The sequence below is a fragment of the Somniosus microcephalus genome, chromosome 1 (genome assembly GCF_052327205.1).
Source record: "Somniosus microcephalus isolate GS21.2 chromosome 1, FLI_Smic_1.0, whole genome shotgun sequence".
NCBI lineage: Eukaryota > Metazoa > Chordata > Chondrichthyes > Squaliformes > Somniosidae > Somniosus > Somniosus microcephalus.
The window spans coordinates 432,032,713-432,057,508 of NC_140987.1; the positions used below are offsets into that span (position 1 = coordinate 432,032,713).

Sequence of the window (24,796 nt, forward strand, 5' to 3'; positions counted from 1 at the left end):
TTCTTGAACCACTGCAGTCCGTGTGGTGAAGGTACTCCCATAGTACTGATAGGTAGGGAGTTCCAGGATTTTGACCCAGCGACGATGAAGGATCGGCGATATACTTCTAAGTCAGGATGGTGTGTGACTCTATTAATTGGCTCCCTTAAGTTTAGTAAATGGAGGAAACAACTATATTGTACTTCAGCAGAAATTATAATCTTCACAAGCAAGACATTACAGCTGCAAAATAAACTACCAAATGATAGAGAAGATTTCTCATGGTGAGATTTAAGACTTGCCATTCAAAGTTGATATAATGTGGAACTTGGAGGTGGTGGTGTTCCCATGCGCCTGCTGCCCTTGTCCTTCTAGGTGGAAGAGGTCGAGGGTTTGGGAGGTGCTGTCGAAGAAGCCTTGGCGAGTTGATGCAGTGCATCTTGTAGATGGTACACACTGCAGCCACGGTACGCCGGTGGTGGAGGGAGTGAATGTTTAAGATGGTGGACGGGGTGCCAATCAAGTGGGCTGCTTTGTCCTGGATGGTCTCGAGCTTCTTAAATGTTGTTGGAGCTGCACTCATCCAGGCAAGTGAAAATTATTCCATCACACTTGTGCCTTGTAGATGGTGAAAAGGCTTTGGGGAGTCAGGAAGTGAGACACTTGCCGCAGAATACCCAGCCTCTGACCTGCTCTTGTTGCCACAGTATTTATGTGGCTGGTCCAGTTAAGTTTCTGGTCAATGGGGACCCCCAGGATGTTGATGTTGGGGGATTCGTCGATGGTAATGCCATTAAATGTCAAGGGGCGGTGGTTAGATGCTCTCTTGTTGGAGTTAGTCATTACCTGGCACATTACCTGCCACTTATCAGCCCAAGCCTGAATGTCGTCCAGGTCTTGCTGCATGCGGGCATAGACTGCTTCATTATTTGAGGAGTTGTGAATGGAAATGAACACTGTGCAATCATCAGTGAACATCCCCACTTCTAACCTTATGATGGCGGGAAGGTCATTGATGAAGCAGCTGAAGATGGTTGGGCCTAGGACACTGCCCTGAGGAACTCCTGCAGTAATGGAAGACCTGCCCTATCACTGCCGCCATATTTCTTCTGCCTGCAACCACTGGGGACTTAAGTCTCCTTTCACGATTTGGCTACCGAGGACCAGAGATCTATGGGCCCCAGGGCCTGATAATCGACATCCCAGGGTACTTAAGGAAGTGGCCCTAGAAATAGTAGATGCATTGCTGGTCATCTTCCAGAACTCGATAGACTCTGGAACAGTACCCATGGATTGGAGGGTAGCTAATGTTACCCCACTATTCAAAAAAGGTGGTAGAGAAAAAGTGGGGAATTATAGACCGGTAAGCCTGACATCGGTAGTGGGGAAAATGCCAGAATCTATTATAAAAGATGTAATAGCAGAGCACTTGGTAAGCAGTGACAGGATCGGACAAAGTCAACATGGATTTACAAAAGGTAAATCATGCTTGACTAATCTACTGGAATTTTTTGAGGATGTAACTGGTAAAATTGATAAGGGAGAACCAGTGGATGTGGTGTATTTGGACTTTCAGAAGGCTTTAGATAAGGTCCCACATAAGAGATTAGCATGCAAAATTAAGGCACGTGGGATTGGGGGCAAGGTATTGACTTGGATAGAGAACTGGTTGGCGGACAGAAGGCAGAGAGTTGGAATAAACGGGTCGTTTTCCGAGTGGCAGGCAGTGACTAGTGGGGTACCGCAAGGATCGGCCTAGGACCCCAGCTGTTCACAATATATATTAATGATCTGGACGAGGGAATTGGATGTAATATCTCCAAATTTGCAGATGACACAAAGCTGGGTGGGAGGGTAAGCTGTGAGGAGGATGTCGAGAAACTCCAGTACGATTTGGACAGATTGGGTGATTGGGCAGAAACATGGCAAATGCACTATAATGTGGATAAATGTGAGGTTATCCACTTTGGTGGCAAAAACAGGAAGGCAGATTATTATTTGAATGGCAATAGATTGGGAGAAGGGGAAGTGCAAGGAGACCTGGGTGTTCTTGTGCACCAGTCGCTGAAGGTAAGCATGCAGGTGCAGCAGGCGGTTAAGAAGGCAAATGGTATGTTGGCCTTCGTAGCAAGAGGGTTCGAGTACAGGAACAAGGATGTCTTGCTACAGCTGTACAGGGCCTTGGTGAGACCGCACCTTGAGTATTGTGTGCAGTTTTGGTCGCCTTACCTGAGGAAGGACGTTCTTGCCATGGAAGGAGTACAGCGAAGATTCACCAGGCTGATACCTGGGATGGCAGGAATGACGTATGAGGAGAGATTGTGTCGATTGGGCTTATACTCACTGGAGTTTAGAAGATTGAGAGGGGATCTCATCGAAACCTATAAAATTCTGTCAGGCCTGGACAGACTAGATGCAGGAAGGATGTTTATGATGGCCGGGGAGTCCAGAACCAGGGGTCATAGTCTAAGGATAAGGGGTAAGTCATTTAGGACTGAAATGAGGAGGAATTTCTTCACCCAGAGAGTGGTGAACCTGTGGAATTCTCTGCCACAGAGGGCGGTGGAGGCCAGTTCATTCAATATATTCAAAAAGGAATTGGATATATTTCTTAAGGCTAAAGGGATCAAGGGATATGGGGAGAAGGCAGGGACAGGGTACTGAATTTGGATGATCAGCCATGATCTCATTGAATGGCGGAGCAGGCTCAAGGGGCCGAATGGCCTACTCCTGCTCCTATCTTCTATGTTTCTATGTGACAATATACAATGGTGGCCCTGTAATTAAGGAAGAGGGCCAGCCTGGATCAAAATTTGCCTTCCGCCTCAGTGGTCTTCCCTGGAACACCTGGTCTGAATGGGCAGTCAGTGATTGGACTGCTGCTCAGACACTCCAGCCGCATTATGAGTAGGCCACTAAGTATTTCCTGGGGCTGTAATGAAACTTGCACACATTTTTTGCTCAAGCTCCCAGTGCACAACATATTTCTTGGCCATGTTTTGAATCAGTCGCTGCAGGTGTGTGGCAAGCCTCTGGCTTTTCCACCAATAATATGGGCAGCTAGCATCACATTATTGGCCGCAATGACATTGATATCACTTGCATGACATCGTAGACAGGCTTAAAGCGTTCAAAATCAGTAAATCCCCAGGGACTGAATCTATATTGGGAGGACTCGTAAAAATCAACATTTCATTGTGCAGCACACACGTCTGCTGCATATATGACAAATAAAATTGAATTGAATTATATTCCAGAGAATAACACTAGAGGTAAAATCTACACATTTCTGATAATCATCATGAGGGAGTCAGTGAATGCAGAGAAAGTCCCATGTGATTAGACACGTGTCTTTTGCTCGTCTGACTCTGGCCTCTTGTGCATGTGATCCTTCAGTGGCAGAACCTTCATGTACCTTGACTTTGAAAAGCCTTCGCAAGACATTTCTCTTCAAGCATAACCTCAGTCACATCCTCTAACTCTTCCACCAATACTGATCACATTCAACATTTTGGGACACTTAGGCCAAGAAATTCAGTGGCCTGCGCCACCAGTTTGCGCCCAAAGAGGGCACTCAGTGGCTTTTGCGCCACTGGCCACACCTACCGTGATACTTAGCGGGGCGCTAATGGCGGCGTTAGCCTGTAGCGCTGCGCCGCCACCGATGACATCATCGGTGTGCGCAGCGCCCCGCTATCGCCCCGATGGCCATATTTGGTCGCGCCCGCCTCCTCAGCGCCGGCTGCAAATAGCGACCGGTACACAGGGGCCTACCTGTGGCGGTAGTGGCGCTAGTTAAGGTGGAGGTGCTTCCGGCCGCTTTTTCGGCGCCCGCCTGCCCGCACCTCCGTCCCCGGCCTCCTACACCCCCCCACGGCATTGCCGGCTGTTTCCCGAGAGCCCGGCACTTCTCCTTGGTGCCAGGCTCATTTGCCGGCACTCGCGAGCGGGGATCGCGCTGTTGCAGGCACCTCCTCCTTAACAGTGGGAGGAAGGCCTGCAGTACCGCAGCGTGCCGTGCCGCAGCGTGTGGCGCTGCAGCACTTTGCGCGCCGATATTCAGTTTCAGCGCCCCAAGCGGGGCGCGGGAAGCCTCGTTTAGCGGCCCGCTTCCATTTGGGGCGCAGAAACTGAATATCCGGATGGCGCAAGTGGCTCCGCACGCAGCGGTAATTCCGGCGCCCAGGCGAGCTTGGCGCCCCAAACTGAATTTTTAGCCCTTACTGTCTTACAGACAGTATTATAAATGGAAGTTTTTAGTGTTTCACTTACGCCATGGCTGCTAATAGACCTGAACTATCGCAAAAGCTAAACATTCCAGAGAACAGTAATATGAGCTTGAGGAAAAAAATGCCATCATTTGAATTTAAAAAAGTCAAGGCAGCTTTAAAAAATCAGAAAGCGGATTGACTGATACATGCTCCTTAAATATAAGTACAGTATTGCTTTATTATTTTGTCAGCCTTTGCTCAGAAATAGCAACCTTCTGAGCTAGAAGGTTGTGATTTCGATCCCACTCCAGAGACTTGAGCAGATAATCTCGGCTGACAGTCCGGAGCTGTACTGTTGGAAATGCCATCTGGCAGATGAGATGATAAACCGAGGCCCCGTCTCCCCTCTCAGTTGGATGTGAAAGACCTCACAGCACTATTCAAAGAAGAGCAGAGGAGTTCTCCCCAGTGTCCTGACCAGCATTTACCCCTCAACCAACTCCACCAAAAACAGACTATCTGCTCATTTATCTCATTGCTGTTTTGTGGGGCCATGCTGTGTGCAATTTGGCTGCTGCGTTTCTCTACATTAATTGGCTGTGAAGCACTTTGAGATGTTCTGAGATCATGAAAGGTGCTATATGAATGCAAGTTTGTTCTTTCTTCACCTACTTTTGTAGAAGATGCTATTTCCTTTGAGATTTGTTGATATTGGGAGGATGGAACCATCCTCTCTGTTCCTTCCCTCCTTCAAAGTGTGATCTCTCGGAGAAAAAAAGAGAACCCTTCTTCCCTCCCTTCACTTTATTGCTTTCACATTGCCCTGCAGACCTCCTGAATAAAATATGGCAAATCTAATGAGCAGAATCCGAAACCAGTGATGCTCGACCAGTGTAGAAAAGTCTCTCTGGACCTGTTGCATTATTTTGATTTGGTAATAATGGCCCCAATATTTCTGCGGGGGAGTACAAAACCATTCAAAGAACCTGGCAAGGCCGGGGGCGCAGAGCTCCTCCCGAACTTAATGTCAAGACCTCATTAGCATTTTTTCTTCATTTCCTGCCCGGCCGGCAGCCGGCGAAATTGACCGGCTGGCTGGGCTGCCGGGCGGGAAAACCAGCGGCAGGGGCCACTTGAGGACGGTCTGTGGCAATTGGGAAAGGGGGAAGATTGGCGTTCAAGGCTTGGGCAGAAGGAGGTCGGCACCAATCACGGCATTGGAGAGGTCGGTGATTGGGGCTTGAGGGAGGGGAGAGAGACCATTGCAGGAGGTGGGAAGGTCAGTGATCGAGGCTTGTGGGAGGTGGGGGGCTGGGAGCAAGAGGCAGCGATCGACAGAAGGGAAGCCGAAGGCTTCCTTGAGGTGGCGGCGGAGCGAGCACTCTGGCTCCTCCTGGCCCACAAGGTGTGCTGAAAAAGGCGCGTACCTTGTGGAGCCGGCAGCTCCCGCCCCCCTTTCACTGCCCCCTGGGCAAGCTGCGCAGCATCTGTTAAATTTAAAAATAATATTTTTTAAATGGTGAGAAACTATTAAATGTTGGCCTTCAGAGAGATTTAGGTGTCCTTGTACAGGAAACACAGATCTGGGGGAAAAATTCAGTAGCGCCCCCATCGCCAGGGCAGTAAGTGTAGCACTCGGCGCTAATTAGCGCCCTATACTGCGATATTGGCTTTAGCGCTGTAAGAATGAAGTGGAGCGCTAAATCAAGCGCTACCACTTCACTTAGGGTGCTAACAGGCCGGTAGCGCTAGGCCGCTAATGAAGTTAGTGATCAGCACTACCGGCCTTGGAAGCTCCTTCCCTGGATTAAATGGAAAGGCCCAACACTTACTCCAGCATCAGGTAAGGCTGGGGATGGGTGGGCAATGGCACCCATAGGTCCTGAGGAGCAGCCCCAAGCACCCAATAGCGTGCAGGGTTGCCCCATCGGTGGCACCAAAAGTGGCAAAAGGCCGTACCCGGGGCGTTAATTAAAGGTCGGCCTACCTGACAGCCGATGCCTTTAATTACCGGCTCCCGACCCGCCGGGCAATGCTGCAGCGCCCGCTCCAGCAGTCGCTGTTAGCGCCCGGTGAAGGTGGAGGGAGCGCTACTCAATTTTCCGGTGGGGCGCTAACGGAACGCTGCGCACCCGGATGACGTCACGATCAGGGTTCCGAGGCGTTAACCACCAACTGAATTTATAGCACGGCGCTGTTATCGGCCCGTCTGGGTACTAACCCCTTAGAGCCCCATTAGCACCCGGGTGGGGCACTAATGGGAGGCGCTAAGCTACCCAATTTCTATCCCAGAGAGTTAACATGCAGGTACAGCAAACAATTAGGAAGACAAATGGCATGTTGGCCTTTATTGCAAAGGGGGCTGGAGTACAAGAGTAAGGAAGTCTTGCTACAATTCTACAGGGCTTTGGTGAGACCACACCTGGAGTACTGTGCACAGTTTTGGTCTCCTTATCTTCCAACATGTCTTCCTTTTTCCGCAACCGAGGATTCCCCTCTACCGTGGTTGACACGACCCTCGACCGTGTCCATTCTATCTCCCGCACTTCTGCCCTCACCCCTGCCCCTCCCTCCCGGAACCACGATAGGGTTCCCCTTGTCCTCACCTTTCACCCCACCAGCCTCCACATTCAACGGATCATCCTCTGCCACTTCTGCTACCTCCAAAGTGATCACACCACCAAACGCATCTTCCCCTCCCCTCCCCTCCCCTTTCAGAATTCCGTAGGGACCGCTCCCTCGAGACACCCTAGTCCACTCCTCTATCACCCCAAACAGCCCTTCCCCTTTGCCTGGCACCTTCCCGTGCAAGCGCAGGAGATGTAACACCTGCCCCTATACCTCCCCCCTTCCCACTGTCCAGGGCCCCAAACACCCCTTCCAGGTGAAACAGCGATTTACTTGTACTTCTCGCAATCTAGTATACTGTATTTGCTGCTCACGATGCGGTCTCCTCTACATTGGGGAGACCAAACGCAGATTGGGTGACCACTTTGCGGAACACCTCCGTTCAGTCCGTAAGGATGACCCCGAGCTTCCGGTCGTCTGTCATTTTAATTCACCGCCCCATTCCCACTCGGACCTCACCGTCCTCGGCCTCTTGCATTGTTCCACGGAAGCTCAACGTAAACTCGAGGAACAGCACCTCATCTTCCGATTAGGCACTTTGCAGCCTTCCGGACTCAATATCGAGTTCAACAATTTCAGATCATAACCTCGGCCCCTATTACTTTTTTACTTAGAATTTTTTCCACCCCTTTGTTTTGGGTCTCCCTTCCGCCCCCCCCCCCCTTTCCTTTTGTTTCTCTCTCCCACCTGGCAGCTGTCTCTTATCCTGCCAGTACACTTCACACCTAATCTCAGCTGTCTTTTGTCTCCACCGGCCTATTACCATCTCGTCTGGTTTCGAATGCCTTTTATTGTCTCTTTACTTCTTTTGTTCGATCGCAGCCCTGCCTTCGATCTATTTTCTTTTCTTTCCAGTTTTGAAGAAGGGTTCGACCCGAAACGTCAATTCAAATTTCTCTCCACAGATGTTGCCTGACCTGCTGAGTTTTTCCAGCATTTTCTGTTGTTACTTCACTAGATTTGATTCCTGGGATGAGAGGGTTGTCCTATGAGGAGAGATTGAGTAGATTGGGCCTATACTCCCTGGAGTTTAGAAGAATGAGAGTTAATCTCATTGAAACATGCACGATTTTGAGAGGGATTGACAGGATAAATGCTGAAAGATTGTTTCCCCTGGCTGGAGAGTCTAGAACTAGGGGGCATAGTCTCAGGATAAGGGGTCGGTCTTTTAAGACTGAGACGAGGAGGAATTTCTCCACTCGGAGGGTTGTGAATCTTTGGAATTCTCTACCCCAAAGGGCTGTGGATGCTGACTCATTGAGTATATTCAAGGCTGAGATAGATATGGTGGAAAATTGGCTCGTGCCCCCTTTGGAGCGATAACTTTGCCCTGGCGCTCCTTTTAGCGCCCCGAAAAAGTTAGTGCCCCCACACCCGAAATTCAATGGTAGCGCCCCAAGCAGGAGGCAGGGTGCTACTGGAAGTTCACCCCCTCCCTCTTGGGGCGCTCCCATTGAATATCGCAGTGCTGCGTGCAGCAGTACCACGCGTGTCGGAACATAGCGCCGCGGTATTACAGGCTTTCCTCCTCTGATTAAAGGGAGGAGCATAGCACAGTGCGCACCGGGGCCCTGCTGGACCACAGGGGAGCGAGGTGCTGGGGAAACAGCCTGACACTCAAGAGGAGTGCCGGGCTGACAGATCGCGGCCGGCACCCCGCAGCAGGAGGTCAGAGGGGGCAGGTGCTGGCAGGTGGCCCAAAAAAAAATTGCCACCCGGCATCTGTCCTTTAATTATCGCTGCCCCAACTGGAAAAACACCACCCTGACCCTGTCGGACATAGCATCCGGCGGTAGGTCAGGGGGCGCGAGCCAAGTTTGCGGCCGGGGCGCTGCGCACGGCGATGACATCATCGGCGGAGGCGTAGCACCAGAGGGTGCGACCAGCTACCGCCATCACTAACCTCCCGCTGAATTTCGTGGGAGGCGTTAGTGGCACCGCGCCCGGTCTCTAGTTGTATTGCGCCCTGTTAGCGCCCCCTCAGGAGGCGCAATGCAACCGAATTTTTCCCCCGTAGGCTTTTGGAATCAAGGGATGTGGAGATTGGGCGGGGAAGTGGAGTTGAGGTCGAAGATCAGCCGTGATCTTATTGAATGGCGGAGCATGGCCTACTGCTGCTCCTAATTCTTATGTTCTTTATCACTCCCTTCCCCCAGTGTGCCATCCTTCAGAGAAGAAAAGTGTTCATTCTTGTATTTCTTCCTCCCTTTCATTTTCTGGAATTTTTGCCTCTCCCAAAAGATTACATGGCTGCCGGGGTAGCAAGTGTCTAGTCACTATACTCCGGGGATCATGAATGTGGGACAGGCTTGATGGACCAGCTGGTCCTTTCAAGGCTCCAGAGCAGAGCAGAGTTTTGGGTAAAAGTAAGCAGAGTGGGTCAGGAAGGGACAGAGAGAATAACAAAGGTAATAGGGCATCAGGGAAAAATAGAAATAAGTCAAAGCTAAAGGCACTATATCTGAATGCGCGAAGCATTCGCAACAAAATAGATGAATTAATAGCGCAGATAGAAATGAACAGGTTTGATCTAATAGCCATAACGGAGACGTGGTTGCAAAGTGGCCAAGGTTGGGAACTAAATATTCCAGGATACTTCATTTTTAGAAGGGATAGGCAAAATGGAAAAGGAGGAGGGGTAGCCCTGATAATAAAGGATGGGATAAAGACAGTAGTGAGAAAGGATCTTAGCTCCAAAAATCATGAAGTAGAATTAGTTTGGGTGGAGCTAAGAAACAGCAAGGGGCAGAAAACATTGGTGGGAGTTGTTTATAAGCTCCCAAACAGTAGTTGTAATGTAGGGCAGAGTATAAATCAGGAAATTAGAGGTGCATGTAACAAGGGTAATACAATAATCAAGGGGGACTTTAATCTACATATAGACTGGGCAAACCAAATTTGCAGTAACAGTGTGGAGGACGAATTGATGGAATGTATGCAAGATAGTTTTCTAGATCAGTATGTTGAGGAACCAACTAGGGAACAGGCTATTTTAGATCTAGTATTGTGCAATGAGAAAGGATTAATTAATAACCTTGTAGGAAAGGGGTCCTTAGAGAAGAGTGACCATAATATGATAGAATTTTATATTAAAGTTTGAAAGTGATTTAGTTAAATCTGAAATTTGGGTCTTAAATCTAAACAAAGCAAATTGTGTAGGTATGAGGGGTGAGTTGGCTATCAAGGCACTATACCTTTTTGATTTTGACAGCGGACCCGCCTCCAAACCCACTCTCTTTATGCCGGCATAATTCAGCCCTTTGTGTCTGCCTTCACGGAAGAAGATACAAAAAACCTCCCAGAAATAGTGGAGAACCAAGGCTCTAGTGAGAATGAGGAACTGAAAGAAATTAGTATTAGTAAAAAATAGTACTGGAGAAATTAATGGGACTGAAAGCCGATAAATCCCCTGGACCTGATGGCCTACATCCTCGGGTTTTGAAAGAGGTGGCTATAGAGATAGTGGATGCATTGGTTGTCATCTTCCAAAATTCCATTGATTCTGGAACGGTTCCTGTGGATTGGAAGGTAGCAAATGTAACCCCATTGTTTAGAAAGGAGGGAGAGAGAAAACAGGGAACTACAGACCAGTTAACCTGACATCAGTAGTAGGGAAAATGCTAGAATCTGTTATTAAGGATGTGGTATCAAAGCACTTAGAAAATAATAATAGGATTGGGCAGAGTTAACACGGGTTTATGAAAGGGAAATCATGTTTGACGAAGCTGTTAGAGTTTTTTGAGGTTGTAATTAGCAGAATAGATAAGCGGGAACCAGTGGATGTGGTGTATTTGGATTTTCAGAAGGCATTCGATAAGGTTATTAAACAAAATTAGGGCTCATGAGATTGGGGTAAAATACTAGCTTGGATTGAGGATGGGTTAACGGACAGAAAACAGAGAGTAGGAATAAACGGGTAATTTTCGGGTTGGCAGGCTGTAACTAGTGGGGTACCGCAAGGATCAGTGCTTGGGCCTCAGCTATTCACAATCTATATCAATGATTTGGGTGAGGGGGCCAAATGTAATATATCCAAGTTTGCTGATGATACAAAGCTGGGTGGGAATGTAAGTTGTGAACAGGATGCAGAGAGGCTTCAGGGGGATATAGCCAGGCTAAGTGAGTGGGCAAGAACATGGCAAATGGAATATAATGTGGAGAAATGTGAAGTTATCCACTTTGGCCATAAAAATAGAAAAGCAGAGTATTTTTTAAATGGTGAGAGATTGGGAAAAGTTGGTGTTCAGAGGGACCTGGGTGTCCTTGTACACGAATCACTGAAAGTTAACATGCAGGTACAGCAAGCAATTAAGAAAGCAAATGGTATGTTGGCCTTTATTACAAGAGGATTTGAGTATAACAGTAAAGATGTCTTACTGCAATTATATAGGGCCCTGGTGAGACCACACCTGGAGTATTGTGTACAGTTTTGGTCTCCTTATTAAGGAAGGATATACTTGCCATAGAGGAAGTGCAACAAAGGTTCACCAGACTGATTCCTGGGATGGGGGGATTGTCCTATGAGGAGAGATTGAGTAGACTAGGCCTATATTCTCTGGCGTTTAGAAGAATGAGAGGTGATCTCATTGAAACATACAAAATTCTTACAGGGCTTGATAGGGTAGATGCAGGGAGGATGTTTCCCCTGGCTGGGGAGTCTAGAACCAGGCATCACAGTCTCAGAATAAGGGGTCGACCATTTAGGACTGAGATGAGGAGAAATTTCTTCACTCAGAGGGTGGTGAATCTTTGGAATTCTCTACCCCAGAGGGCTGTGGAGGCTCAGTCGTTGAGTATATTCAAGACTGAGAGCGATAGATTTTTGGATATTCAGGGAATCAAGGGATATGGGGAAAGTGGAGTTGAGGTAGAAGATCAGCCATGATCTTATTGAATGGCGGAGCAGGCTCAAGGGGCCGAATGGCCTACTCCTGCTCCTATTTCTTATGTTCTTATGCCCGCCATTTTCGTATGTTCGTATGTACAACACAGCACTGAGGAATGGAGTGGGATGGAATCCTGTGTATAATCCTCAGTGTCACAAAGAAACCTTTATACATATATATTTGATATGTATTAGAGATGTCATTGGATATACTTACTTGTGGTTCCAAACTGACTCAGTTTGAACATGAAGTGACCAGTGTGGAACTGAACCATGTAGACCGAAAGATGACAGGTTTGACCCTGGTCTGCGCTGAGCTAGCTGAAGTCATCAGAAGTGGTGGTAAGGATTACGCAGTTCCCCTGGTCTTGGGAGGACAAAAATCAGCCAGAATTTCTCTGTCTGCGGGCTTTGGGCAGGGCAGGAATGGACTCCGTTGTCAACACTCACTAGCTAAGCTTACACATGAGAAATGGCTACAATATGAGGTGTTGGAGGATGGTTGATGCCTGCAGTACTGTACTCTAAGTACAGGCTAATTCTTCAGCGAAGCCTGGAATTGTAGAGGATTTTTCTTCTAACTGAATGACCTAGCTACCAGGAGAGCACTGACATAGTTTGATGAGTATTGAATACTGAGTAGAACCAGGTTTGAAAGAATCAATGCAGAGAGAGTGGATTTCGTCACCCCAGCAAATGCTAACCAGTTAACCAACAAGAGAAGGAAAAATGCTGTCAAAATTAGTCGCTTATTTGCTTTGCAGTAGTTGAACATGTTACATCTTTACACCTTTTTTCCTCTTAAGATTTGACATTGAAAAGTTAATTGTCTCACTCACAGGTTTTCCCGGACCAAAAGGTTTTGTTGGAGATCGTGGACCCTCAGGTCCTTCTGGTATGAAGGGATTCCCAGGAACGCCGGGAAATCCAGGCCTCCCTGGGAGACAAGGCTTCCCTGGTGCTCCAGGAGAGCCTGGTCGTGAAGGTGTACCTAATCGATATGGATCAAAAGGTACACAATTTTCTTTTTTACTCTTTGAGGTGCTAGTATTAATTGCTCTTTAACAAGCGCTTTTGTGATGTTTATTTTAAATCTAGACTTCAAGGAGCGAGGAGATGAAATTCGACTTCGGCGGCAGCACAGAACGGGCGCTAGCACATTGGCAGCCCGTTTTACGCCCTGAGTGGAGAAGAAAATTGGGCGGGGTGTAAAATGTACTGCCGAATTTCTGTCGCCCATTTTCTGCTACCGTCAAAGTCGAATTCCACCCCTTCCCACCCCCCGGGTCTTCTCGGGCTCATTTACAGACCTGCAGATGTAGTGCTGGTGTGAGCCTCTGCACTCACTCTGCAGTTCGACTGTAAATACCGCCTAGGTAAGGTGTAGGTGCCTGCCCTGATCCCAGCACTAAGCGGAGCAAAATAACAACAGAAAATGCTGGAAAAACTCAGCAGGCCAGGCAACATCCGCGGAGAGAGAAATAGAGTCAACGTTTCAGGTCGAAACCCTTCGTCAGGACTGAGAAAAAACACAGGAAATGAAACAGATTAAAAGGCCAGTTTGGGGGCTGGGAAATGGGGATGAGAGAACAAAAGATGAGTGAAGAGACATTAAGAGGTATTCAAAACCAGACGAGATGGTGACAGGACTAGTAAAGAGACAAAAGACGGCTCTAGATGAGGTGTGAAATGCGCTGGCAGAATGAGAGACAGCTGCCATGTGGGAGAGAGAAAAAGGGGGAGGGGCACAAAACAAATTATTTCGGATTTCCAGCATCCGCAGTATTTTGCGATCGTACTAAGCGGAGCAAGCCTCCCTGGAGGAAGGAGCCTTCCTCCGCTTCACTTTGGAGTCAGTTCGGGCTTCACACGTGGTTTACACTGCCAGTAGAGCAAAGGTGCAAAGCATTTTCAGCTGTGCGCCAACATTAAACTTGTGTGCACTATTAGTCAGTGCCCACTTACTATCAGCAGTGTTACCTTACAAGCTGCTGCAGCACTTGCATTGTAATGGAGGCGCTAATCTTTTCAAAGCAACTGTGCAGCACTTGCGTGAAAGCACTGCTGACAGTAATTTCTATCTTCACATCACAGTCAGGAACCAGAGAACCAGAGATGTTTACAGCACAGAAGGAGGCCATTCAGCCCATCGTGTCTGTACTGGCTGTTTGATGGAGCAAATGACTGACAGTAACTTGCTTTTCTTTTCTTTTTGATCACTTTGCTGAGAGAATTGGCCTCGGTTCTAGAACTCAGATGGCCGAGGCCAATTATTCCAACCATCCCACCAATCCTGCTAAGATCAGTGTAGACCAAAGAACTAAATCGATATTATTTTTAAAGGAGATCACCATCTTGGTAAAAGTGGCTTGCAAGTCATTTTACCAGATTTGATCTGATCCAGGTGTTTAAAATATTAAAAGGATTTGATCGGGCAGATGCAGAGAAACTATTTCCTCTCATGGGGGAATCAAGAACGAGGGAACATAATTAATCTTAATGTTAGAGCTAGGCCATTTAGGAGAAAAATCAAGAAGTACATAAGAACATAAGAAATAGGTGCAGGAACAGGCCATTCGGCCCCTCGAGCCTGCTCCGCCATTTAATGAGATCATGGCTGATCCGACTTTAGCCTCAACTCCACTTTCCTGCCTGTTCCCCATAATCCTGGACTCCCCTGTTGCTCAAAAATCTGTCTATCTCCGCCTTGAATATATTCAATGACTCAGCTTCCATAGCGCTCTGGGGTAAAGAATTCCAAAGATTCACGACCCTCTGAGAGAAGAAATTCCTCCTCATCTCCGTCTTAAATGGGCGACCCCTTATTCTGAGCCTATGCCCCCAGTTCTAGATTTCCCCACGAGGGGAAACATCCTCTCAGCATCTACCCTGTCCAACCCCTTCAGAATCTTATATGTTTCAATAAGATCACCTCTCATTCTTCTAAACTCCAATGATTATAGGCCCAACCTGCTCCACCTTTCCTCACAAGACACGTTTCCTCATAAGACACTCTTCCTCATAAGTACTTTTTCACACAAAGGGTAGTAGAAGTCAGGTACTCTCTCCCTCAAAAGGCATTGAATGCTGTGTCAATTGGAGCTTTCGCGTCTGCAAGCAATAGATTTTTGTTAGATAAGGGATACGGAGCTAAGATGGGTAAATAGAGCTGGGGTGCGCATCAGTCCTGATCTAATTGAATGGCAGAGCAGGCTCAAGGAGCTGAATGGCCTAGTCCTGTTACTAATGTTACTGTTTACAAAATACAAATTTGTGGTCATTGTATCACTGGCCATGTCTGTTAAAAGACTTTTGAGGGTAGAAATTCTGATTGGCAAAGTTTGCATGAAAGTGCTTAATGCACTCGTCTTCTATCCTGTGTGCACTGTTTTTAGGCAGGGGTTAACCTGTTCAAAATAAATGAGTTCACCTCTGCATAAAATGAGCATCTAGGTCTGTAGTTCGAGTACTTTCAGCTGTCATTTTGTCAGGTTTTGTATCTGCTGCAATGCCGTGATTCCCAGATGGCCAACATGGCAGCTTTCAATTGACGTTTAAAGTGGGTTGCTAAGGGAATTGGGGGAGGAGATAGCGGAAGGGCTTGCCATAATTTTCCAATCTTCCCTAGATGCGAGGGTGGTGCCTGAGGATTGGAAAGTGGCAAATATGACACCATTGTTCAAATAAGGGTGTAAGGACAATCCTAGTGACTACAGGCCGGTCAGTTTAACATCAGTGGTGGGTAAAGTTTTAGAAACAATAATCAAGGAAAAAATTAACAGGCACTTGGAGAGGTTTAAGCTAATTAAGGAGAGCCAATGCGGATTTGTAAAAGGCAGATCGTGTTTGATAAACCTAATTGAACTTTTTGATGAAGTAGCAGAGATGAAGGGAATGCAATGGATGTTGTCTACATGGATTTTCGGAAGGCGCTTGACAAAGTACCACATAGAAGGCTGGTTAACAAAATTGAGGCTCATGGAATAGGTGGGTCAGTGGCAGCTTGGATAAGGAATTGGTTTAAGGATAGAAAACAGCGAGTTGTGGTAAATGGCTGTTTTTCAGACTGGAGGATGGTAGACAGTGGTGTTCCCCAAGGGTCAGTGCTGGGGCCACTGCTTTTTATATATATATATATATAAATGATCTGGATATTGGAATACAGAGTAGAATTTCTAAATTTGCCGATGACACCAAACTTGGGGGTGTGGCAAACAGTGAGGATGATACCAATCGACTGCAACAGGACATAGAAAGGCTAGCAGAATTGGCAGACAAGTGGCAGATGGAATTTAATACAGAGAAGTGTGAAGTGATACATTTTGGCAGAAGGAACAGGGAGAGGCAATATACACTTAATGGCACAGTTTTACAGAGTGTGCAGGGACAGAGGGACCTGGGAGTTAATGTGCATAGGTCCCTGAAGGCGGCAGGACATATTGAGAGAGTTGTAGTGTATGTAACCTGTACTACCTTAAGAGGATACCTTAAGGTGATGGACTACTTTTTGATGGCTCCTGTACATTGTAGTACCGGTGGTGACCACACCAGTATATAAACCCTGTGGAGCAAAGTGTATCTCAGTTCAGCCCTGACCCTCATTCACTAAAGACCTGTTTACTTACTTCTGTAGTCTGTGTCCTGTTATTCAGTATAACTGCATTTGAAAACACAGACTCAACAGTGGCGACGAGTCTGATCTTACCTAGCGGCAGTTTTGCATCAAAGGAAGCTTCGTCCTCAGAAACGAGCGTCGAGCAAGGGCATCCGCCCTCAACATCCTGCTGAGCACTGCATCGCATGGGAGGCCATCGGGAACCCGGGTTGGTTTCTGGCCACGAAGTTAAACATCAGTGAGCATCCCTTCGACGACAGCGGCGGGTAAGCCCGATTGAGCGGCACGGGGGGGAAGTCGGCCGAGTTGTCAGTGGGAGAAGGGGAGGGAAAATGATGAAAAGAGCGGAGAACACGACCGCAGCCGGTGTCAGGGGCCGGACTGCAATCGGGGCAGAGACACGCAGCAGCCAGAAAAGCGTTTATGGCCACAAGGACCACGGGAGCGGCGGGGAACAAGAGCAGCAGCGCAGGGGAAAATAAAGGACCGCTGGGAGGCGTGGACGGCAACAGCGCGGGAATCGCCATTTTGAGTCGGCGAGGGAAGAAGACAAGCGCGGGAAAAGTCGCCATCTTAAATAAATTTAAAAAAAATAAAAATAATAATATCCGAAGGGAAAGGAGAAACTCAGCAAGGATGCCAAAAATGGGTAACATCACTGCTTTTGATAACGATGTGGAAGATTGGGCCACTTATGTGGAACGCATCGAAGTTTACTGTACAACGAATGAGGTACCGGATGATAAGAAAGCACTAACCCTATTAAACTCGATGGGTGCGAAGACGTACAGGTTATTAAGGAACCTTGTAACCCCAGACAAACCGGTAGGGAAGAGTTTCACGGATATTGTTACTATCCTGCAAGAGCATTTAAACCCCACGCCGCTGCTGATAGCGGAACGATTTAAATTCTACAAAAGAATTCAACTTAAAGAAGAAAGCAACGCTGAATTCTTAACAGAACTGCGCAAGTTATCAAAGTACTGCCAGTTCGGAACAGGACTAGCAGACGCACTGAGAGATAAGTTTGTGTGTGGGCTCCTAAGGGAAGGAACCCAGAAGCGACTGCTAGAGGAAAAGGACCTTACGCTGGACAAAGCTTTCAGCATTGTAGCATCCCACGAGGCAGCAGCATGGGGCGCTGCAGAGATACAGCAAAGGCCATTGGAATTCAGCACCAATGAAGTGGCATTGGGCGCAGTAAAGTGCTATCATTGCGGAAGGACAACGCATGACCAGAACCAGTGCTGGTTCAAAGATAAAGAATGCAGGCAATGTGGCAAACTTGGTCACATAGCGAGAGTATGCCGGTCAGGAAAGACGACCAGCAACAAAAAGTCACCGCAGGAGAAGTACAAAAAAGTTAACAGGGTGACAGAGAACAGTTCGGATGAACAGAAGACGGATTCAGACTCCAGCAGTAAGGAACTGGGTTGTCTGAAAATACATAATGTGGGTAACACAGCAGACCACCAAACTATCTGGGTTAGGCTTCGGATAGCAGGAGTCCAAGTGAAGATGGAATTGGACACTGGGTCGGCATTAACGGTCATGAATAAGCAAGATTACAAAAGGTTATTCTCGCACATCCCCCTGAGGGATACAGAGATTGTATTGAAAACATACACGGGGCAAATAGTATACCCAAAAGGAAAGATAAAAGTAAATGTGGTCTACAATGGTAAAGAAAGTCAGAAAATGGACTTGTATGTGTTACCTGATGGAGGTCCGCCACTACTGGGACGGGAATGGATCCGGAGAATAAATGTGGACTGGCATTCCATACAAGCACTGACTGTAGATGCCTGTAAGGAGGACAACGTCAAACCTAAACGACTGTCCAAAATCTTAGACGATGCTAAGGAGGTGTTCCAACAGGGACTTGGAACACTGAAAGGAATTACGGCAACCATCAAGGTTGAAGAACATGCAAACCCAAAATTTTTCAAAGCCAGACCGGTGCCTTATGCGATACGACCTGCTGTGAAAGCAGAGCTGGAAGGGCTAGAACGTTCAGGGGTACTGTCCAAGGTGGACTGGAGTGAATGGGCTACACCCATTGTTCCTGTCATGAAGCGTTCGTTGAGCAACAAGCTGGGGGAACCTGGGAAGGTTCGCATCTGTGGCGATTTCAAGATCACTGTTAATCCGGTTCTTCACACGGTGCAATATCCGCTTCCGCGGATTGAAGATATCTTCGCTTCGCTGTCTGGCGGGAAACACTTCACCAAGATAGACCTGGCGCAGGCGTACCTACAGATGGAAGTTGATGAAGCGTCACGTCAGTATCTCACGATCAACACACATAAGGGCTTATATCGGTATAATAGACTGGTTTTTGGAGTGGCATCGGCTCCAGCGATTTGGCAAAGGGCCATGGAACAGGTATTGCAGGAAATCCCAGGCACACAATGCTACCTGGATGACATCCTGATTACAGGAGATAACGATAAGGATCACCTCGCGAATTTGGAGCAGGTGCTCATCAGATTGAAAGAATATGGGCTCAGAGTTAATCGCCAGAAATGCGAGTTCTTTCAAAAGCGAATCTCGTACTGTGGCCACGTCATTGACCAGGAGGGGCTCCATAAGTCACCTGACAAGATCGAAGCTGTTGTAAAAGCTCCTGCACCGGAAAATGTATCCCAGTTGAGGTCGTTCCTCGGGTTGGTTAACTATTACCACAAGTTTCTTCCAAATTTATCCACGGTGTTACACCCGCTAAACACTCTTTTGCAAATGGGAACACCATGGAAGTGGAGCGATGATTGTAAGCGGGCTTTTCAAAAGAGCAAGGCACTGATCACCTCTAAGGAAGTGTTGGCTCACTTTAACCCAACGCTGCCTATTCGCTTAGCTTGTGATGCTTCTCCATATGGTATCGGGGCAGTGCTCTCACATAAGTTTCCAGATGGCTCGGAAAGGCCAGTCGCTTTCGCATCCAGATCATTGACCTCCGCTGAGCGCAACTATGCTCAGATAGATAGGGAGGCTCTCAGCCTCGTGTGGGGAGTTAAGAAATGTAACCATTACCTGCAAGACCAAAAGTTTACGCTGCTGACAGATCACCAGCCGTTGGTTTCCATTTTCAACCCTAAGAAGGGTGTTCCGGTAATGACGGCGCAGAGGCTTCAGAGATGGTCCCTTTTCCTAGGGGCACATCAATATGATATTGAATTCAAAGGTACAAAGCAACATGGTAATGCTGATGGGCTGTCTCGCCTGCCACTACCTACAGCGGAAGAGGCACCGGCAGTTGACCCTGTCGAGATATTTCACTCGACCATCATCGAATGCTTACCAGTCACCAATGCGGGTATTGAGAGAGAGACCCGAAATGACCCGACACTGTCTCGGGTCTACGGCTTGACAGTGAAGGGATGGCCAGCACGTGGCGAACCACTGTTACCAGCATTCTCAGCCAGACGAGAACAGCTGTCCGTATGTCAAGGAACATTGATGTATGGAACAAGGGTGATTATTCCTCCTAAATTAAGGGAGAGAGTTCTGAAAGAATTGCACGAAGGTCATCTGGGGGGAGTCCAGATGAAAAGCCTTGCTAGGGCTTATGTGTGGTGGCCAGGTATCGACAAACAAATAGAGGATCTGACTAAAAGCTGCTCAGGGTGCCAAAAAGTTCAAAATGCACCTCCAATTGCACCGCTGCATCCGTGGGAATGGCCTTCAGCCCCATGGCAACGTGTGCATATCGACATTGCAGGTCCATTCATGGATTCCATGTTTTTGATAGCAGTAGACGCACATTCTAAATGGCCAGAAGTGATTAAGATGTCGACCACTACCTCTGAGAAGACGATCGCAGTTCTAAGAACCATATTTGCAAGGAATGGGTTGCCGGAGCAAATATGTTCAGACAACGGACCACAGTTCGTGTCAGAAGAATTCCAGAAATTCATGAAAAAGAATGGGGTGAAACACTATACATCTGCCCCATATCATCCGGCTACAAATGGGTTGGCCGAGAGATTTGTACAAATGTTCAAAAAGGCGATAAAGGCCATGAGTGAAGACCATATTCCACTACAACACAAGGTGGACAATTTCCTGATGGCGTATCGAAACGCCACACATGCAGTGACAAATCAAAGCCCTGCCATAATGTTCTATAACAGAAGGTTGCGGTCCCGGTTGGATTTGTTAAAACCCAATGTGCGACGGGAAGTCGAAAACAAGCAATTCCAGCATGTAAATAACAAGGTCACTCGTAGTTTTGAAATAGGACAACCAGTGTTGGCCAGGGACTATAGGGATGATAAATGGCAACCTGGAACAATTCGTGCACGACAAGGACCCTTGATGTACACGGTAGACGTTGGAGAGAACGTAATACGACGTCATGCTGACCAACTTGTGGAATCGAGAACAAGGGTCGACCCCATGTCTACGGCAGAGACACCAGTTGAAGAACTTATTGAGCCTGTAGCATCTACCTCAGACTCGAACGTATTGGATGATGTTAAATCCATAGGAGATCAAGTGGATGAGTCACCCCAGCAACGAGAACCAGAGACCCCTGAAAGGCGTTATCCGGGCCGGATCAGGAGGCCTCCTCAGAGACTGAATCTTTGAACAGTTCTTGTGTGTAAATTGTATATATGTTATCCATGTAATGTTTTAATTTGGGGTGTACACTGTTAAGCTAAAAGGGGAGGAATTGTAGTGTATGTAACCTGTACTACCTTAAGAGGATACCTTAAGGTGATGGACTACTTTTTGATGGCTCCTGTACATTGTAGTACCGGTGGTGACCACACCGGTATATAAACCCTGCGGAGCAAAGTGTATCTCAGTTCAGCTCTGACCCTCAATCACTAAAGACCTGTTTACTTACTTCTGTAGTCTGTGTCCTGTTATTCAGTATAACTGCATTTGAAAACACAGACTCAACAAGAGTGGTTAACAAAGCATATGGGATCTTGGGCTTCATAAATAGAGGTATTGAGTACAAAAGTAGAGAAGTTATGCTGAACCATTATAAAGCGCTGGTTAGGCTACAACTGGAGTATTGCATCCAGTTCTGGTCACCACGCTTTAGGAAGGATGTGAAGGCCCTTGAGAGGGTGCAGAGGAGATTTACCAGAATGGTTCCGGGTATGGGGGATCTTAGCTACAAGGACAGGTTGGAGAAGCTGGATTTGTTTTCATTAGAGCAAAGGAGGATGAGGGGTGATTTAATAGAGGTGTACAAGATTATGACGGGTTTGGATAGGCTAGATGGGGAAAGGCTGTTCCCACTAGTTGATGGTACAAGGACTAGGGGGCACAGATTTAAGATTTTGGGCAGGAAATACAGGAGGATGTGAGGAAAAACTTTTTAACGCAGCGAGTGGTGACCTGGAGCTCGCTGCTGATGGAAGTGGTGGAAGCAGAGACACTCAGTGTTTTCAAGGGGAGACTGGATAGGCACTTGAGGGAAATAAACTTGCAGGGCTACGGGGATAGAGCGGGGGAATGGGACTGACTGGATTGCTCCACAGAGAGCCTGCATGGACTCGATGGGCTGAATGGCCTCCTTCTGTGCCTCTCTGACTCTATGGAGGTTGTCCCTGAATTTGAGCCTTCCTGAAAACACCCCCAAAACACCACAATATTACTTCATAATGAGTGGTGGAGTAAATTTCTGCAGCGGCTTTGAACGTCTGCGACCTGAGTTTGAAACCAGCCCAGACTGCTTAGATGAAGGCCTTCTCTGCCTGATGACCAGAACACCGCTAAGGACAATTATCTTGTGATTGTCTTACTCCAGTCCCTCGTCAGCATGAGCACAAACCAGCCCGAGTTTCAACACTAAAATGGCACTGAGTCTGGCACTCAGACAAAAATGACTGATTGAGCAGTGGAAATGCCCACCTGTATAACAGGGCATCTTTCTTTGAGACTGAGGTTATGGCCCATTGGTGAAGTAGAGTTGAGGGAGCTTTACTATGCAGCTGGCTTTGCTACACGAGTGTTTCAATGGACATCATGGAAGTTGTAAGTGCCTGTGTGCAATTTTGTATACATCGTTTGAAGAGTTGGGTAGTTGTCTCATAATTGTCCTACTCGAAAGAAATCTGCTTGAGATGTGAATTGATGTGACTTTGCCAGACAGTTAATAATCACCAACTTCCAGAGGATAAAATGGGTCTGATGTATTCCCATTTTTGCTGCCGTGTTACACCAAAGAAATTAAGGAAGTGAGAAAAAGACCATGGTTTGGATTTGGTGTACAAGTCTACTTTGTATGGTTTTCTATGCCTTCTTGGTCTACATCCTTACTTGGGATTGTTCATGGTCTATGGAAAGAGGTGGGTGAAATAGCCTTTTCTTCTTCCATACTTTCTTATGCTCTTATCCAATTGCTAGTGTAGCTTTACATTTAGCTGTTAAAAGAGACCAGCTTACTTGGACAGGTTCCAACCTCTGAATGAGTCTCTTTACTACGGTACACATTTCTGTGTTTCAATAACTGTCTTGTGTCCACAGCAGTTTAGTTTTTGTCCCTCATGAAAACTAACATCTGTGTACATGCACTAAATTCAGTTTGAGCGCCCCAAGAAGGACGCGGGGCGCTGCTCAAGGCGCCCCGCATCCCTCTTGGGGCGCTGAAACTGAATATCACAGCGCCACACGCTGCGGCACGGCGCGCTGCGGTACTGCAGGCCTTCCTCCCCTTCTTAAGGGGGAGGGGCCTGCACCAGCGCGATGACCAATCGCGAGTGCCGGCAAAAGAGCCCGGCACCAAGGAGAAGTGCCGGGCTCTCGGGACACAGCCGGCACTGCCCGGGGGGGGATCAGGAGGCCGGGGACGGAGGTGCTGGCAGGCGGCCACCGAAAAAAATGGCCGCCCCGCACCTCCACCTTAATTTGCGCCACTACCGTCACAGGTAGGCCCCGTGAACCGGGCGCGATTTGCGACCGGCGTTACAGAGGCGGGCGCGACCAAATATCGCGATCGGGGCGGTAGCGGGGCACTGCGCACACCGATGACGTCATCGGTGGCGGCGCAGCGCTACAGGCTAACGCCGCCATTAGCGCCCCGCTAAATATTGCAGGAGGCGTGGCCAGTGGCGCTAAAGCCACTGAGTGCCCTCTTTAGGCGCTAACTGGTGACGCAGCTCACCGAATTTCTAGGCCATTGTTTCTATTTTAACATTTACTATCTTGTCTTTTTCATTGCTTTAAGTGTGGCAACAGATTGAAGTTTATACTGCATATTCTTTCGTGTCTTGATTTACCACAGGTGAAAGGGGCTCTCCTGGTGTGATTGGATTCCCAGGCATGCCTGGTCTCCCAGGCCGGACAGGGTATGACGGACGTAAAGGAGAACTGGGTAGTTCAGGAAGACCAGGCTTCCCAGGTTCCCCAGGCAGAAATGGAGAGAAAGGTGAGATTCAGATCCAAAATGCAAAGCTAGTTATAGATCCATCCCCCTCCCAGGTAAATGACACTCCCGTTGGAATAATTTTTTAGAGTAAATATTAGATCCTTTTTGCTGGTATTACCTTGAATGACAAATAAGATTTGGCAATCTGCCCCCGCCCAGCCCCGCCCCCAGTGTAGGATGCAATACACTGGTTAGCTTATATTGTACGTGTGTAAAGCGGAATCTATGGGGGCAATTTTAACCCTGCCCGGTGGGCGGAAACCAGTTGAAGTCTCCCGGGGGACTTGCCCACCGAGGTCCAGCTCTCTTCCTGCATTTAAAGCAGCTCTTCTGAGCAGGCGGGAAGAACACCCTGTAGGACCCTTGTTTTGATGATGTCACAAGGAGAGTTTAGGCCTCTCCTGCCCCAGGCGTCCCCTCCCCCTCCCCTCCCTCCCAATCGCGAGGCCCTCCTGAAACCCCCTCCCCCCCGTGAGTTCCCTGAGTGGCGGGGACCATTCCATTAGACCCTAGCGGCAGCCTGCTGCAGCCCGACATTGTGCTCCCGCCTATTGGCGGGAAACTGCCTGGCAGCTTGCAGATGAGACCCGGGAGTTAAAAAATCCAAGGCCTCACACTGCCGACGTCAGGGCAGTTTGCCACTGGTCTCAGCCTTCACCTACCTGATTCCCGACCCAAGTTAAAATCGGGGCTAAATATAATTGTAATCAGATCTGTTGCAAAGGTGAAAGGCCGGATCCTTCAGTGCCCACTGGTGATCAGAAATAGAAGCCTTGCCAATTTTATTTGCTTTCCTAGGAGTAGCCTGTAGCGTGTTTTTGTACCAGTGCCTGATTGGATGTCAACAAATTCATCACCGCCCAGAAATGAAAGTTTCCCAATCTGTAAAACTCAAGCTATGCTGCCAGGCAGTGCATCTACCCATTAAACTCTCAGGGGAACTCAATTTCAAACACATGATTTTTTTTGATTGATTGCTTTGTGCCAGATTTCAGGTTTGTAATCATTTCTTTAACGGTCATGCAAATTCCAAATGATCTTGTAATTGAAGGTGGTGCAGGGGCATCCAAAGTACACAACAAGCTGCTTTA

At 47.8% G+C, this 24,796-nt stretch overlaps 1 protein-coding gene across 4 annotated transcripts in view; it reads left to right on the forward strand.

Moving 5' to 3' along the window:
- The window catches only part of LOC147125292 (uncharacterized), a 534,520-nt gene that overhangs the window by 419,857 nt on the left and 89,867 nt on the right, over window positions 1-24,796 (forward strand). For all 4 annotated transcript variants that reach the window (XM_086000735.1, XM_086000743.1, XM_086000728.1 and 1 more), the window contains 2 exons: window positions 12,545-12,715; window positions 23,562-23,705. In XM_086000735.1, the coding sequence (XP_085856861.1) occupies window positions 12,545-12,715; window positions 23,562-23,705 (315 nt within the window). The remainder of the gene's footprint in view (window positions 1-12,544; window positions 12,716-23,561; window positions 23,706-24,796) is intronic.